The 15451-nt window shown below is 42.2% G+C and overlaps 1 protein-coding gene across 11 annotated transcripts in view; it reads left to right on the top strand.

Annotated features, from left to right (window-relative positions):
• LOC140293513 (uncharacterized) overlaps positions 1-15451 on the top strand; it is a 66927-nt gene that overhangs the window by 31584 nt on the left and 19892 nt on the right. For 4 of the 11 annotated variants that reach the window (XM_072379568.1, XM_072379575.1, XM_072379562.1 and 1 more), the window contains one exon: positions 3476-3544. Coding sequence is in view for 7 of the 11 variants with exons in the window: in XM_072379541.1 (XP_072235642.1) it covers positions 15082-15177 (96 nt within the window). In the remaining 4 variants the exon portion in view is untranslated. Of the gene's footprint in view, positions 1-3475; positions 3545-14502; positions 15178-15451 lie in introns of those variants that run through there. The other 7 variants (XM_072379584.1, XM_072379587.1, XM_072379595.1 and 4 more) reach the window with 4 other exon arrangements.

Genomic DNA, 15451 nt, shown 5'->3' on the forward strand with positions numbered 1-15451 from the left:
GTGATGTTTTCACGAGTCATGAGGCCCCACCGGTGGAGCAGCTCAGAGGTAACTTACCCTACAGGGAGCGGGCTGCTTGTTCTCCTCTGCAGAGGATTTGGATGAATTTATCTGCTGTGTATCGGGGGACATTTTTGCATAACTGATCACCAAAGACAGGTTCACCTTCACCTCCAATTTGCAGCAGCGCCGTGGCCACTTTCTGAGCTCAGCGTCCATAGTTGGGATTTGTTTAATGAAACTGAGCCACGTCAGGGCTTTTTTTCCCCCACTCGTGGGTCAGTCTTATCGCATCAACGCAGACTACTCCTCCCACAGTACCTTGTGCCAAAGAGAGATTTAAATGTCGAAAAAAGTTCATTCTCAATGGAGAAATATCAGTTGATGGAGTGTTTGCTGTTGTGGTTTTTTTTTTTCTTCCTCCAGCTCTACGAGATTAGATTAACCAAAGCTGAGCAATATAAGATATAATATAATTTTTTTTTCTCAAAATGCCATTAAGATAGATAGATAATTCCGGAAATATCTCTTTGTCATCTCCTCTGTTGGATCATTTAAATGGAGTTCAGCTTTTAGCGCAGAGCTAATTTTAGGATTCATTTCCTGTTTGCCTCGTTTCTGACGAAGAGGACAAATCTGTGGCTGGGGTCAGCCTCTGGCCTCCTTCTCCTCCTTCCTCCATTGCCTGTCCATTTGCCATATGTGTAAATCTTCTGGCCCTCTTCCCCATGGGAGGAACACACAGGACAACGTTATGAAGATGAGCATAACATGACTCTTCAGCTGTGCTCCACCTTTCCAGGGGCCCAAAGAGGAAATGCCTGTTTGTTCGACCCCGCGGTCACAGTCTCTGACCTCCTTCAAAGATGTACTGGTGGACTGATGGTCGTGGAAGACTGATAAGACAGTGGCGATGTCACATTTTCAGCGTTGCATCCTGCGAAAGCTCAATTAATGAGTTTGAAGATAAGATAGGATGTGGCTCAGATAGTTTGCGCGACGACAAGCTGTGGGGATCGGTGGGTGGTGTCTATTTCTGGAGCTTTGGAGGCGGAAAACAGTTAGCAAAGGGAACAAAAATGTTGTTAAATGCAAACTCTTGTTATCTTTTCATCCAGCAGAGTCCATTTATTTTTGAATGTATTATTAGTCAGATGGAAAGGAAGAAAAAAAGGGTGTCTTGATATTTTTGGCCAGGCCGCAGCCACCAGGCATCTCTCCGTGTCTTTGCCTCTCTTCCTGGCTACAGTAAGCTTCTCCTGCCGGTCGACTCTCTTCCAGAAGAAATAATACTTCCTGTGTGACTTTTCTTTCATTCATAACATCAGCGAAATTTCCCCCTTTGGAGAATGATTTATGCTTTTGTCTCCCTCTCTCTGCATGTAAATTCAAGGAAAACCCTTTAAAAAATCATCACTGAATTAAAACACGTGTTTCACCTTTCATTTAACCTCTTTAATTTTGGTTATTCCATCTTAATGTATCACCCTTTGATCTGTCAGCCCAGCTAATCAGACCTTCAAACTGAAATCCCCCAACCTATTAAGTGGTGTTGCATGTCGAGTTTACTGAAGACAAATTACACATGTTTTAACATCTCTACAGAGACTCAACGGAGGCCCTGAAGCAGCCACAGTAAAAGCTTCTTTTTTTTTTCCTGACGTTTCTTTGGCAGAAAAGCTTTCCGAACACTTGCCCGTTCATCTGTAACTTTTGCTCCTCCATGAGAAACTTCTTCTTTCTTCAAAGCTAAAGTTAAATACCGTCATTATCTTTAAATAAAACTTCAGGCAATAGCAACTGAATGGAATTTCAATGAGACACTGCGCCTAAAAGCCTTCTTTTATGCAGCAAAGCTTTGATAAAGGATTGTTTTGTATTGTGTGTATATATATAAAAAGAAAAAACATTTGTCTGAAATATTGCCTTTGAACTGTTTTCCAATTGAATCTCGGGCTCACTCCTCTTGTAAATCATTGCATTCTAGTTTTCGTTTACCTTTTTTTCAGCATCCCAACAATTTTCTGGGAAATTGGGTTGAAATTTGAGAACACTTCTAAAAACTAAAGTTCTAAAGCTTGCTAAAGCATGCAAATGCAATCATGAGAATGAGATTGCATCATCTGCTACCAGCATAAGCAGTAACACGAGCAAGACTTAGTTGCAGTAAACTGAATTATTCTTTAACAGAGGAGAGGAGATGTTTTTTTTTCCTCCTCTGCGGATTTTCTTTTTCCTCCGTTTTTTCACTTGTTTCTCTTTTCTCTCTCTGCTCCAATAAATCAGCCTCATTCCTCTTTGTAGAAACTTTTCTCTGCTCTCTTTGTGTCTCTCTATTCCATCCTCTGTCTCCTTCTCTCTCTCTAAATGCTTGTTTTGGCGCCAGAGCACCCATCCCCGCCCCCCACCCCAGACAGTCCTTTCACACTTATTTAATGTTAACAGGATGCTCTGTGTTCTACCTCGTTACAGTCACAAAGCTGCGTAAATGTGCAAATCTTGTCTTTCTTCATGCCTGGCTTAAGACTTAACTCGTCATCCTTTGGCTCAGCCCCAACAGACCAAGAATCCAAGAATTTTACAAATCTTGAAAACATGTTATAAGAGGAGTCGTCTACTTGGCACACAGAGGATACTTTGTAACCACTTGTTTGCGAAAAATAATCACTTTGATTTCTTTTTTAATTATTATCATCAGTTGCCAAGCTAACTCTGCTGTAAACCTTCTTTTTTACCTTTTTTCCCTTTCGGAACGCTGATCTTTTTTGCATCTTAAGCTTCCCTTTTGTCATCTTTCACTTGTCAAGTTGCTGGCATGCACAGCCTCTCAGAGCACCAAACAGATAGCCAAATCATAGAATGAGTTACCTTTTTAAGATGAAATCTCCAGTGGCAGACGGCTTCGTTCACAGCGTGTAACAAAGCTGATTGTAAGGTGAAAAGAAATGATGCGGAAATCCTGCATTACTGAGGGGCTACGCCCGAGAATGATGCCATGAACCACAATTTTAATGAAAAGCTCTTGTGTTGTGATGAGTATAAAAAAAAAAAAAGACATCAACACGTGTGCATACAGTGAACAGATTAGATTGTCTCTGCCTTTGTTGCTGAGTCGGCTCAAAACGGAGAGGAGGCCACACCACACTGAAGTTTGGATTAATGATGCTGGCAAACAGGTGACAGAGCTAAGCTCCTCTGTGCACATACGGCTCACGCACAGCTGTGTCCAGCACAAGGCTAAGATGCAAGTTGTGTCAAAAAAAGCCCCTCATTTGATTCAGGACTTGCTGGGATGGATTCAGAGGTTTGAGCTGTAAGATGTGGGCTTAAGCTCGTCTCTGATCGAGCGGCATGACTGTGTTTTTTCCACGGTGCACTTCTGAAAGCAAGTTTAATGATGCAGTTTAATGATGTGCAGTTTAATGATGTCCTAACATGTCGTCTCTGTTCTCCCTCTGCCCATTTTCTCACACAGGTCTGAGCAGACGCTTCGACTGAGCTCCTGTCAGTTTCAGTGATCAGTGAAGTTAGCTCCTCAGCTCAGGTGAGATGACACAACACACCTGGACTTCAGCTGAAAACCAAATGCATGCACTTCAGAACCGTGGTGCTTAGAATCAAACGCTAAAGTTGGAATGCTAAAATGCTTTCAGGAACAATGCGAATGGACGTAAAGCAGCTTTACTCAAATATTCTACACAAGCATAAGATGATGCAATAAAAGCAAGGCTTATACTAAGAGATATTATGGATTTGTAGTCTCATAAGTGGTTAAGTCTTTGGATCAAAGTAGACAGAATCTTTAAAGGGCTAATAAGTACAATTGAAAATCACATGTATCAGGTTATATTTAAATCACACATTTATATTTTCTGTCGTCAAATCGCACGAGAGAGTGCTGCTTAGGCACAGACTGACCTCGAAATCAATCGTCTCCAGATTTGTCCATCTTACAAAGACAGGAATTTAGCATGAGAATGTACAGTGGATGTGTGGCTTGTGCTAAAATGGGTCCAGCTTTCCCTCGTTGGGACAAAAGAAGGGGTCGGAATCTCTGCTCATGTGCATTTTATCACATTTGAATGAATAGACGCAGGACTAGCTGCTCGTCTCCCAGAGGTTTCATGCTGGGCGTCGTGGCACATGAACCAGCAATCAGTTTCTCCTTCATGTTTGATGCAGAAAACCTGGCTGCATCAACACTCTCCAGCGCTGTCCGTTTGCATTATGCTATTTGATTAGCCACTTGAACTTTGACCGCAAGCAGTTTGGTAAGGCAAAACAGCAGACTACTATTTAGTGTGACAACCCGTGAAGTTCCCCCTATTCAAAGCGAATAAAAAGCGAGTCCGTTAAAGCCTGAAAAGCCAGTGTGGGAGTTCTGCCTCGCAGGTGAGGCAGCTGAGGACTGCCAGTACGACGACCTTATCTGAAAAATCGCCTTTAATGAAGCATGACATCTGCAGAATCTGTGTGTTTATGGCAACATAATGTGATGCCCTGTAGATTTTAAGGGACGTTTAAGGGATCTTTAAATAGCCCCTTGTTGTATTTAACAGCGAAATCCTGAAATACCTAAGAGATTTGGGCACCGAGTGTGACATGTACGGTATGATTTCCTAAGAACTTAAAACTTAAACGCGATTTTAAAAATAAGGAAGATATGCAGATATGCTGTATCTGTGGTGTAACTATTTTTAGTTTTCTATATGCAGTGGCTGTAGAGGTAGTTGCTTGGACTGGAACTGAACGATAAAACAGTATATTACCGTCAGTTATCTGTGATGATGTACAGTCAGTATAATTGTCATGCAAGATGTTTCACTGTTATACGTTCTGGCTTGATTGCAGCTTTTCAATCAAGCCTCAACATGAAAATGAAAAAGTGGAAAAAAAAACATAGTCCTGACCCACAGCCAGGTGGCATGCTCTGCACCACTATCACTGACATTTCACTCTCACTTTTCCCATGACTCACGGGGTCCGGGAGTCAGATCTAAGTGGCTGCGCTCAGCCAGATGATTAGCTTGGCTGTTCGTGGATATATAATAGCAGGGGGAATTGCACTTGGCAAGATGGGGAATTGAGAAGAGGGAGCGATTGTTTGGGCTGATGTCATGCGAGATATTTTTGACCGCCAAAAACTCCAGTCTCAGGATTTAAGCCTCAGCCAGCTTAGGTATGTTCAAGTTACACGGCAGGAAATTAAATGACAGAGCGAGTGGTTGAAATGTTGTTTCTAAGAGGGTTTCTGTTTGTGTGTGAGTCTATATTTAGCTCATGTTCATAATGTGTTTGCCAGAAGCCAGAGAGCTCCGGGTTCATGGATGCATTTGGGAACAAATCAGACTTTACTAGATTTGTTTTTGGAAGTGTACATGAGTTTGGGTGTGGAAGAGAAAAACTATCACAATGGCTATGTTTCTGATCCTCATAGGTTTGATATGTAAATCAGGAAAATCTTCCATACAGTGCTATCTGATTATATACTGTTCATATGCAGCTTCTTATACTGCACACACATTCACACACGATTATACACCAAGACCATAGGATGTTGATTGAGTTTTGGAGTTAGGCAAATCATTTTTTAGTAAATTCTTGACAGATCTTTGGATTTTTATGAACGGTGAACATCAGAATGAGTCTTACCTTGTCAGATTTTGATGTGTTTTCGTAGAAATTAAACATTTGCCCACTATCATCATTGCTGTATTGTAATTTTGTGTGTGTGTACAAAAAAACAAAGGCCTAACTTCCTGATTTAACAGTTCTTATAAAGGCATGGTTATCAAACTGAGGTTTGGACCCAAGAATGAGCCACAGGTTGAATTCGACATGTTGCAAGACTGAGAACAGACTAAGAAAGATTTAAGTTTTTCTTAAAAAAAAAACAACCAAAAATGGAATTTTTTTAAAAAAAAAATTCTCTTTCAAACATATTCTTGTTTATATGCCTAAGAATGATCAGTCAGAACAAAGAAGAACGAAAAAAAAAAGAGTACTGTCGAATGCACCTGAGTAAGAACGCAAAAGTTGTACCGTTGGTACAGATGATGACACAACAAAGTTAATCAAGTCTGGCGGTGGCAGACAAGCTGAGGTGCAAGCTGAGATGGCGATTTGGGAAAAGCGGGGGAGGTGGAGCCTGGCGGAGCAACGCTGGTTGAGTAGGCTGAGTAGGAGTAGAAGAACTACAGTTTTTAATCAGAATCTTGGAATGCAAACTTCAAAATTAAGATAAACGCTTTTGGTTAAAGGTAGATGGTGGGAATAGTGTCTGGCTTGATTGCAGATGGCACACACAGACCACAAGAAGCACAAGGAAAGATGAAAAGCATTTAAAAAACCAACAGAGAGCTGGGACTCTGACACAAACAGTGTGAGAATGTACTGAACGCTACGATCATAATATTTTCAATATCTCAATATCAAAGCATTTTGTTATTTGACATCCTGCTGTATGTGGCATTTTTGAAAGCAACAAACCCTAAATATGTGAGGTACCAACATTTCTACATTAAGAGATACATCACTTCCATCACCAACACTGGCATTTAGCTCTAGAATGACTGAAAGAGCTCAACTGGCAACCTGCTCTCTGTGTATTGACTAGTTTAAGTGGTTTGACTCCCATTTGTGTCAGTGCAGTTAGGAGGGACCCTCGAGGGGCTGTGCATGCAGGATCTGGTGACCTATTTCTAGCTCCATAACGTGGTCAAAGTTCGCTCTCTGCAGCTAGCATCTTCCACTGACCAGAGTCAGGCTCTCCCACTCTCGGGCCTCTCATCGCCATGGGAACAATGACATCACCACCGGATGGGGCTGATATCTACTCCAGGAAACATCTACTTGTCTGATGAGGCATTACACCGAAAAGTAAAGGGAAAGGCGAGGTTGCAGAGAGACACGAGTGATGGTTTGAATTCAACCTCATGTTGTCTTTAAGGAGGAGCATCAATTTACAGAGTCAGTTTACATGCAGAATGCTCTCGTACCGATTGATTTACTGCCCATTATCCCGTTCATATTCTCTTCTAGTGAAAAGCAAGAGTAACAGCTGGGGATGTGTCTATCAGGAGCTTCTGGAGTGGGATGCAGCCATCATCCACCTTTCTTAAAAAAACCTTTCCTCCCTTTTTTTTTTAGTGTTGTCTTTTTAATCCAAAGGCGTTGATTCCAGCAGTTGTCTTGAGGGTTTTGGTTAGTTGCTTTGCATTAAACTGTTTTTGTGAGCAGTCAGTGTCTTACTTGTAATTAAAGGGGAACTCCGGTATTTTTAACGGGAGAGAACAGGGCATTGACAATTTAGCCTCTAAATAAGGCATTATCTTTCTGTATTTCACCAATACTTTAAGACAAATGAATGAATGAACGCGTACTATAGCTCTGTTAGCTCATAGCTGCTGTGTTGTTGTTATTGGCGGCTATCGGGGAGCTTATAGAGGGCTTTCTACACACTCATCTACTGGGATGACGTCATTGACGCATGCTGGGGCAGCAGAGCTAATTTACTCCCTGCTCTGTGACAGTCGGCTAACTTCACACGTAGTTTGCTACTGATAGTTTTGTGCAACATGGCAGGATATTTATCAGATTTTGACGACGTGCACGATAACTTTGAGTACGATGGACGTCCTTACCGGAGTGAATGAGCTGTGTTGCAGCATCGGGCGTCTATGACGTCATCCCAGTAGACGACTACTGCTCTACACCAAACTGCTGTCGGTGAGTAGATGAACGTATTTCATGCCAGAAATAAGGTCTAGGTTTAGAAATACTGGAGTTCCCCTTTAACAGCTGTCAGAGCGCTCTCAGTTTGGAAAAATCAGGGAAATTCTAATAGGCCCGCCAAGTTACCTGCAAGTCACACTAGGGCCACAGAAGTGGGAATTTTTGCCATCTAAAACAACACAGACCCTAGAATTTCACGGCAGCTCGAGGGAGCGCTTTATATTGGGTTTTTGACAAAGTTATGCTTTTGCATCAGACAGCAGTTTGTTTAGTCTCCATGTCCTTAACTAAAGAATGTCGACATTGCCATGTGTCATTATGTGCATGGTGACTGGTCCATATAGTCTAATACTGATCAGCTGGGACTCGAAAGTCTGCTGGTCTAATCCCACAAGATAGTAAAAGTAAGTGAAAGCCATTTTAAATAATTACCACATTACAAATCTTTGCTAAAGTATCACCCAGCGGTTGGTTATCCAACAAGCCTGGTCAGATGAGTCTGTCAGGTTTGAGTTATTTTAGATGGTGAAAATTCACGCTTCACTCTTTGAAATGACAGAATGCACAATAAAGGACAATAAGTGTCTAAACGGAAAGAAAGTTAGAGCTGGAACCTGGAGACTTAATTAGAAAAAGAGTAGCCCGCTATTGATTTTAATGCTAGGTTCTCAGTCGTGTCTGGTTCGACAAATTGTTAAGTTAAGTAAACAAAGCATTTGAAGCCTGTCTCTTGTTTTATTTGAATGAAAATAACCATTTGAATTTTGCTACTTTTCTTATCCAACAAGCCCGAGCTACCAGAGCAGTGACAAGAAACTCTGCACCTCTTACGCTCACTGGGATTCAGCTGTGATATAATCTCAGTGCTCTCCTACTGCTGTTATTACCACACTTAATCTGTGAGGAGTGAAAATCGTCCCCCTGCCTCTTGTTCGTGCCTGCGTGTGCACGCGTGCCTTTCGCGTCACGCTGGGATTCACCCTTTACGCTGTTCATTCACACTTCGTTGGCAGCGCTCATTAATGCTTTAACTCCCCCGTGTCCTTGGCTGAATCAGCAAAATTTAATCTGCTGGTCCGCTGCCGCACAGGAGGAGGAAGCCACTGCAGTGGGTTGATTACAGGTCACTGACCCGTTAACCCATAACACTGTTGACCCTGCAGCTACTGTTTTGTGTGGGCTGCAGCACACCACACGACACCAGCGCTTCAACTCGCATACCTTTTTCCAATAAACCCACAACTCTGATCAGTCTGTATTAGTGGGTTTGTTACAAAAGGACAAAACTGCAATGTTTTCATCTACTGTGTTTAATCAAACTGTTTAAGTACAGCGTGCAGCAGAAATCTAACAGATTCCTAGATTTTGAGTTGCATTTAGAGATCATTTTGATTTTTGAATAATCTAAACTTTTTTTTTTTGTCCTTCTTTTCTAATTTCCTTTACAGGGACAGTGCACATTTATCAGCATCGCTGTGAAATGGCCCAGTGCTGGCCAAGTATAAGTGAGAACTTATAGCAATATTACATAAAGGTCGTACAGAAGAAAACAAAAATAGGTGGAAAGAGGAGCGTGCAAGTCAAAACGAGACATTATCGAATTGGCAGGTAGCGGCGGCGGTTTGAGCTTAGCGACGTGAAATCCCATTACATTAGAGAGGTAAAGCCAGATGGGACATAATCTGACAAACACAGACAAAAAAAGCAAATGAAAGCAGACAACACAAGCTTGCTGGAGGTCTGTCTGACAGTTCTTCTTGCTTTTAAGAGCACACGCAAGACAATGGAAAGAATCACTGTTCCGAACATTCATTTGAATTTGTTTTTAGAATGTTACACCAAACATTATATGAAGAAATGTGATATTTTAGCTGTTTAAGGTCCTCACTGAGAAAAAAAAAGCACATAAAAATGTTTATTTGCGTTTTTTTTTGTTTTTTTTTTCATTTCCTAGGAGCGATAATGACTGGAGTGAATCCCACAAATGATTGGTGTGTGGCGCTCTATGGTGATAGAATCAACAATAATGTCACAACACACACTTTCCTATAACAGTGAATAGCTAAACTGCACACTGCGGTGCTTAGCGCTGTCACCTCACAGCAAGGTTTCTCTGGCTGCGGCTTTTCTGTGTGAGGTCTGCATGTTCTCCCCTTGGATCCAAGGATTCTCTCCGGATGCTGTGGCTTCTTCTCTCAGTCCAAAACCATGTGTGTTTGGTTGATTCTAAAGCGACCTTCGGAGCAGCTTGCGAGAAAATGAAAGCATGGAAATAAGTTTCAGTTGCTTAACATGTCGGGTATTTCTGATAATTCTAACTTTGTGAGTGTGTCAGTCAACCAGTAACAAGATAGGAAGAAAAAAACTGATGATTTCCAGTTGATGACATGTCAGTAAGATGAGGAAAGCAAAGGGTGGAAAAAATTGTAATATTATATGAAATGCTAGTTTGGCTGAGAGGCTTCATGGTGGTCTGGTGCATGTTCTCCCTATGCATGCCGCGGTTCTTTCCAGGCTTCCTCCCACCATTCAAAAACATGCATGTAAGGTTAATTGGTTTGATAGACCTGTCCAGGGTGTACCCCGCCTTTCAATCCAGCCCCCCCTGAAACCCTGCATTTATTAAGTCAGTATAAAAAAAAAATGGGCGGATGAATAGTTTGGTTGACAACACAGAGCATTATCTTTGAAGCCCAGGATTGCAGTTGGTGTTAATCATCCCATGAAAGACTGGAGAGATGAAACTCATCCCTAAAATCAGGGACCATGCAGAATCTGTGGTCAGGGAGGTTCTTAGACACGCACTCGGCCGCTCACACAAAGGATTAAGGCCAGGTTGGCCTACTGAGACAGGCTGACAGAGAGCCTCCCTCCTAAATGGATGGTGACATTCCGATGTGAACGGCGCTCCATGCAGGCGTGATGGGTGACCCAGATCGGGGTGGGGTTGGCGGGAGGAGGGGGTGAGGCGCAGACAGCGAGGGAAGTGAGTTAGGATTAAGGCTCGGGTGGGGCCAAGTCCGTGGGGAAGAGGGCTGCAGGATTTGGAAGGTATCGCCATGAAAGTCCTAGACAGCAGTTCTAAGAGACAAAAAGAAAAGAGAGAGAAGACTGTTAGCCTCAGGCCGGCTGCCACACCTACTCGTCTCTTTGAGAAAGCACGCTGGCGCTTTCAATTTCAGACGTCAACTCCGAGATGTGATGAGTTCTGACGGTCTTGCCTCTCACCGTCGATGTAACCCTTTCAAGAATAGGATGCTGCATGCTGAGCAGTTGCCAGCTAATCGTTGGGCTTAGTCCCTCTAAGTGTATAAAGGTCACAATCAGGATTCTAAAACACTGCATAATGTGATAACATCACGTCCAGACAGGCTAAATAAAGCGTCCATGTTCTTGCTCATAAAATAATTCCTTCACATCAGTTCATTCGTTAGCTGCAAAGCAAATTGCAGTATCACATCTTCTGAGAAATGCTTGCTGTGGAAAAAGCAGAATATGTTTCACTCAACATTCAGCTTTGTTATTCTGTAGCTGACTTTGGGAGGGTTTTTTGGGGGGAAGATTGCCACTACACAGTTTATCCTAGTCACATTAACACAGCTAGACTGGTAAACAGCTAAAAGGGAGCAACAAGAAAGAGCAGCGTCAGCTCACGTTAACCACAGGATGACAGGACGTGCCTGGAGAGCAAGGTCTGGAGAGTGGGCAGACCTAAACTGCGAGAGAAAAGTAAATAAACTATTTGGCACAAGTTTCAAAAGTCACAAGAATTCAAGAGAATGAGCCGTTCCTATGATAAGCTTTCAGAACACAACTTTGGTTTACATGTTTTGCCAATATTCAGGACATACAGTATATTTGATTTGAGAAATGACCATTTTACCTGCATTTGGACCAGATGTTGACCTCATGCAGTCACCCCAATTCTGGACCTAGCCTACCAGATCTGGGCCATTATTCGGCTTCACTGGGCACAAAACATTTTTGGCCAGCCGTAGTAGCGTGACTTTGATAAAACGCAGTTCATTTCTTAGCTCAAATAATGTCTAAACGTTCAGTTCAGTCGATTGTCATTTAGTTTAATCAGAAGACATCAAAGGAAATATTTAGTGAGAACAACTTATGAATCTCTTCCACAATTTGGGCTTCGTTTAACAAACATATGTTGTAATTAATAAATAAAACTATGTACAGCAACAAATCAGAAAATATGCAGTTTGATATTATTATGAAATGGCATCACCACAGAATCGCATAACAATGTGAAATTTTAAATAAATTAAATTAAAAAATTTATGCAAAGCAGATTGCACTCTCCACAACAGACTGGTGGAAGATATATACAACATTTTGGTGCAGGCACAAGGATCTTAGCTTCCTAAAGAAGTACAGTCTGTAATGTCCTGTCTTGGAAACAGCCTCAATGTTGCACTTCCAGTCCAGTGTGCTGTCCAAGATGAGCTGATTGTTCCCACAACCTGCCACAAAGTGACCGACCTGTTCCCTGTACTCTGCCTTATGTCCATCACTGCTATTCCCAACAAGTGCAGAGTTATCTGATATTTCTGGAGATGACAGGACTCTGAGTTATACTGGAAGTCTGAGGTAGAAAGACATCGATTGTGGCATCTTCAACACCAACCCCAGGACGATAAGCAAACTGTAGTGAGTCCTTAAAGGTTTCACATGCTTACTTAGGTGAGCCAATAACCGTCTCTTTTGCACTTTCCCTGATATGGGATATTTCTATGGTCTCTGAGGGCAGATGCATGAGGTTTTGTAAGAACAAGGCAAGATGTCTTCCTCAGCACTAGAACATTCGCTTGACTCAGGCTAAGGTCGAAGAGGGGCTGTAGAATCCCACATAGCTGTTTTGAACAGGCTTTTAGGACCCTGGGGCTGACACCATTTGGACCTGCAGCCTTGTTCTGGTTCAGCCTCTCCAGTTTTCTCGTCACCTGACTACTGGGGTCACATAGGCTGTAGGTGAAGGCAGCGGAGGTCTCGGTGTGTCCTGATGTGGGGGGAGATGTTGTGTTAAGATCCATGACTGAGGTGGAGGGTGACATTATGAAGGTGTGACAAGGAAGATGTGGGTAAAGGTAGGGGGTGGGGTCTGTGTTGCCGGAGGCAGGAGAATAGTATGCTGAGTGTTGACCTGGGCTGAACCTATTGAAATACAAGTTTCATAGAATAAACAGTCCAACTGTTTATTTTCTCTGGTGGAGCAGTTAACAAACCATTGAAAGGTTGGAAGTGTAGTTGAGAGGGAGAGTTGGTTGAAATCTCCAGAAATCACCATGAATGCGTTGGGGTTGTTTGCAACTTGGCAACGATTGAGCTGATGACGTCACATAGTGTGTGGACAGCGCCTGTATAGACATGTACATGAGCGCTTATAGGTAATACGTAAACCGCTACCAGAGTAACACAGATATCTCTATATATATCTTTCGGTGGATGGTATGAACGTAAACGCAACAGTTCAGTGTTCGGGGTGCAGATCCTCTCCCCATAATGTCCCATCTATATCAAAGGAAGACCGTCTGTATCTTCTTCCACCTGTTTTTATATCTAGCACTTGCCCGAAATCCATAACGTTTCTTCTTCGTGGATTTTGTGTGTAGTTTTGGATTTTAGTTAGCATTTGGAAAGCTCACTTAGCTCCTGCCGTTTTTAAATGATTCTTACGTTGAATTAAGTAAGTAATGCATGAATGAGCTCAAAGTCATAACTAGATATAAGTGATTGGCCAGGTATACACTGTCTAGTTAGCTTAAAGTAACAGATAAAATGCTAGAAACAGCTGCTAAAAGTTACAAACTAAACATATTTCGCTAACGGTGATGGGTAGCTTAAAAAATGTGCACGAGGTTAGCTCACTAGCTTAAAGTATTAATGAGAAAAATGCAAATTAGCATCAAATACGCAGCTCAAATAGCTAAAAACAATCATTAAAATTGCCATGTTATGGGCTAACAGTCGTGGAAACATTTAGCCTCTGCCATAAAACAGTTTGTCTCTATCTGTTTCGGTATCGCTGGTTTAAAATTGCCTCAAAAAGACATTTTGAACATGGCTGATAGTGGCATGAGTAACATTTGAAAAGATTGTAGACATTTGAAATAAATGTTTCATGGTGGAGTGGTCTTAAGACTCAAGCAGGCCACCACTGAACATGAGAAAACAAGAATTTTGTTGTAAATCTTTTTGTTTGGCGCATTAATTAGAACCAGATTTATTCATTACAAAGGTCCTTATTGTGCCAGGTGGTGCTACACCAATAGCGGCATAAGTAATGATAATAAAAGTGACCTCTAAAGCATCTCAGTTGGTGTCAGTCTCCGGAAGAAGTTGCATCTAATAGCACAAAAATCAGCAAAGTCGTGCTGTTGAGCAGGGTAAAATAGACAAGAACAACACAAGTAGTTTGATTTTAAAAGGTTCAGTTGGGTTTAGATTCCCATAAAACAGTTTTTTTAACAGTGTGCTTCTAGGTGAGACCATCACACCAACATACCCAACAAAGGATGACTGGTACTTTTATCTTAATGCAATTGAATTAGTGAGGGTAAGGTGTGGCGTGCATGTGTTCATCAGTAAGATTCAGTCGCTGCCGATGACATCTTTCTGTACAGGCAGCGTGTGAAGTGTGGGGATCATATCATGCCAAAACAGCAGCTGAAAGCAGGTCAATGCCGTTTCAAAACAACCGTCATCACGGGCAGCCTGTCAGCGCACCAGTTTTCTTCCTTAGCAACAGCTGAGACCAGACTCGCTTGTGACTGAGCTCTGGGCTCAGATTCTCCCTCTCAGACAGTTTGGCCCACTATCTTTGAGTGTCAGTAGGTCTTTCTCCTCCTCCCTCCTCCCTCCGTCCATATTTTTTCTCCTCTCACTGCGACAGACATAAGCCACGATGGCTGCGAGCCTGTCGGCGTGCATCTCTGCAGGGAAGGAGAGAAGAGGCCAGAAATATGTTTCAGAGAGAAAGCTGCTTACAGTTTGACTTTTTAGGGAATAGATGTATTTACTCTGCTGCTGATACTGTTGATCTTTTGACTTAATTTGGGGTGCAGCTGTTTAATGACCGACGCGTTTTTGCCGTCAGGCACCAGATGGCCCCCTGCTAGTTCTGTTTAAAAAGCAACATTATGTGTTTTCTCTGAAGGAAAACACGCTGCTTTTATGAGGGTACATCCTTAATTAGAAATCAGATACTTTGATAAATGAAGAGGCTTAACCCGTTTTTGTAATTATTAATTAATAAGAGACTGTTGCATTATTAGCAGTGGGAGTGAATAGGGGCTACTGCCTGTTATGTCTTGAATTTGCTTGTTCAAATTCATGTTTATGGAGATTTTTTTTTTTCTTTTGTCTAAATGGGGCGAGCCTATCAAAACCATCTGCTGGACCCGCAAAAGACCTGTTCCAGTTGCCACGGTAACAACCTTCTCATCAGTGTTAAGGGGGGGCTGTATGGAGGGGTGTTTCCAGCATTTTTCTTCCCCCATAAGTATTTTGTAGGCTTTCCACTGTGTGTTCTCAGATATTTGGGAATCACATGTTTGTTTTTTTCTGTCAGAATTTCTGTGAATCTGTTCTTGTCATGTTTTTAAGTGATGTTGTGCCATTAAGTCAGTATCTTTGACCCAACGATTGCAGTGAGTGTATCGTGCAGTTGCACGGCAGTGGGGGGAATACGGTGAATCGTGAT

Source organism: Leuresthes tenuis, unplaced genomic scaffold (assembly GCF_036924035.1).
Source record: "Leuresthes tenuis unplaced genomic scaffold, fLeuTen1.0.hap1 SCAF_1, whole genome shotgun sequence".
In the NCBI taxonomy this organism is placed as follows: Eukaryota; Metazoa; Chordata; class Actinopteri; order Atheriniformes; family Atherinopsidae; genus Leuresthes; species Leuresthes tenuis.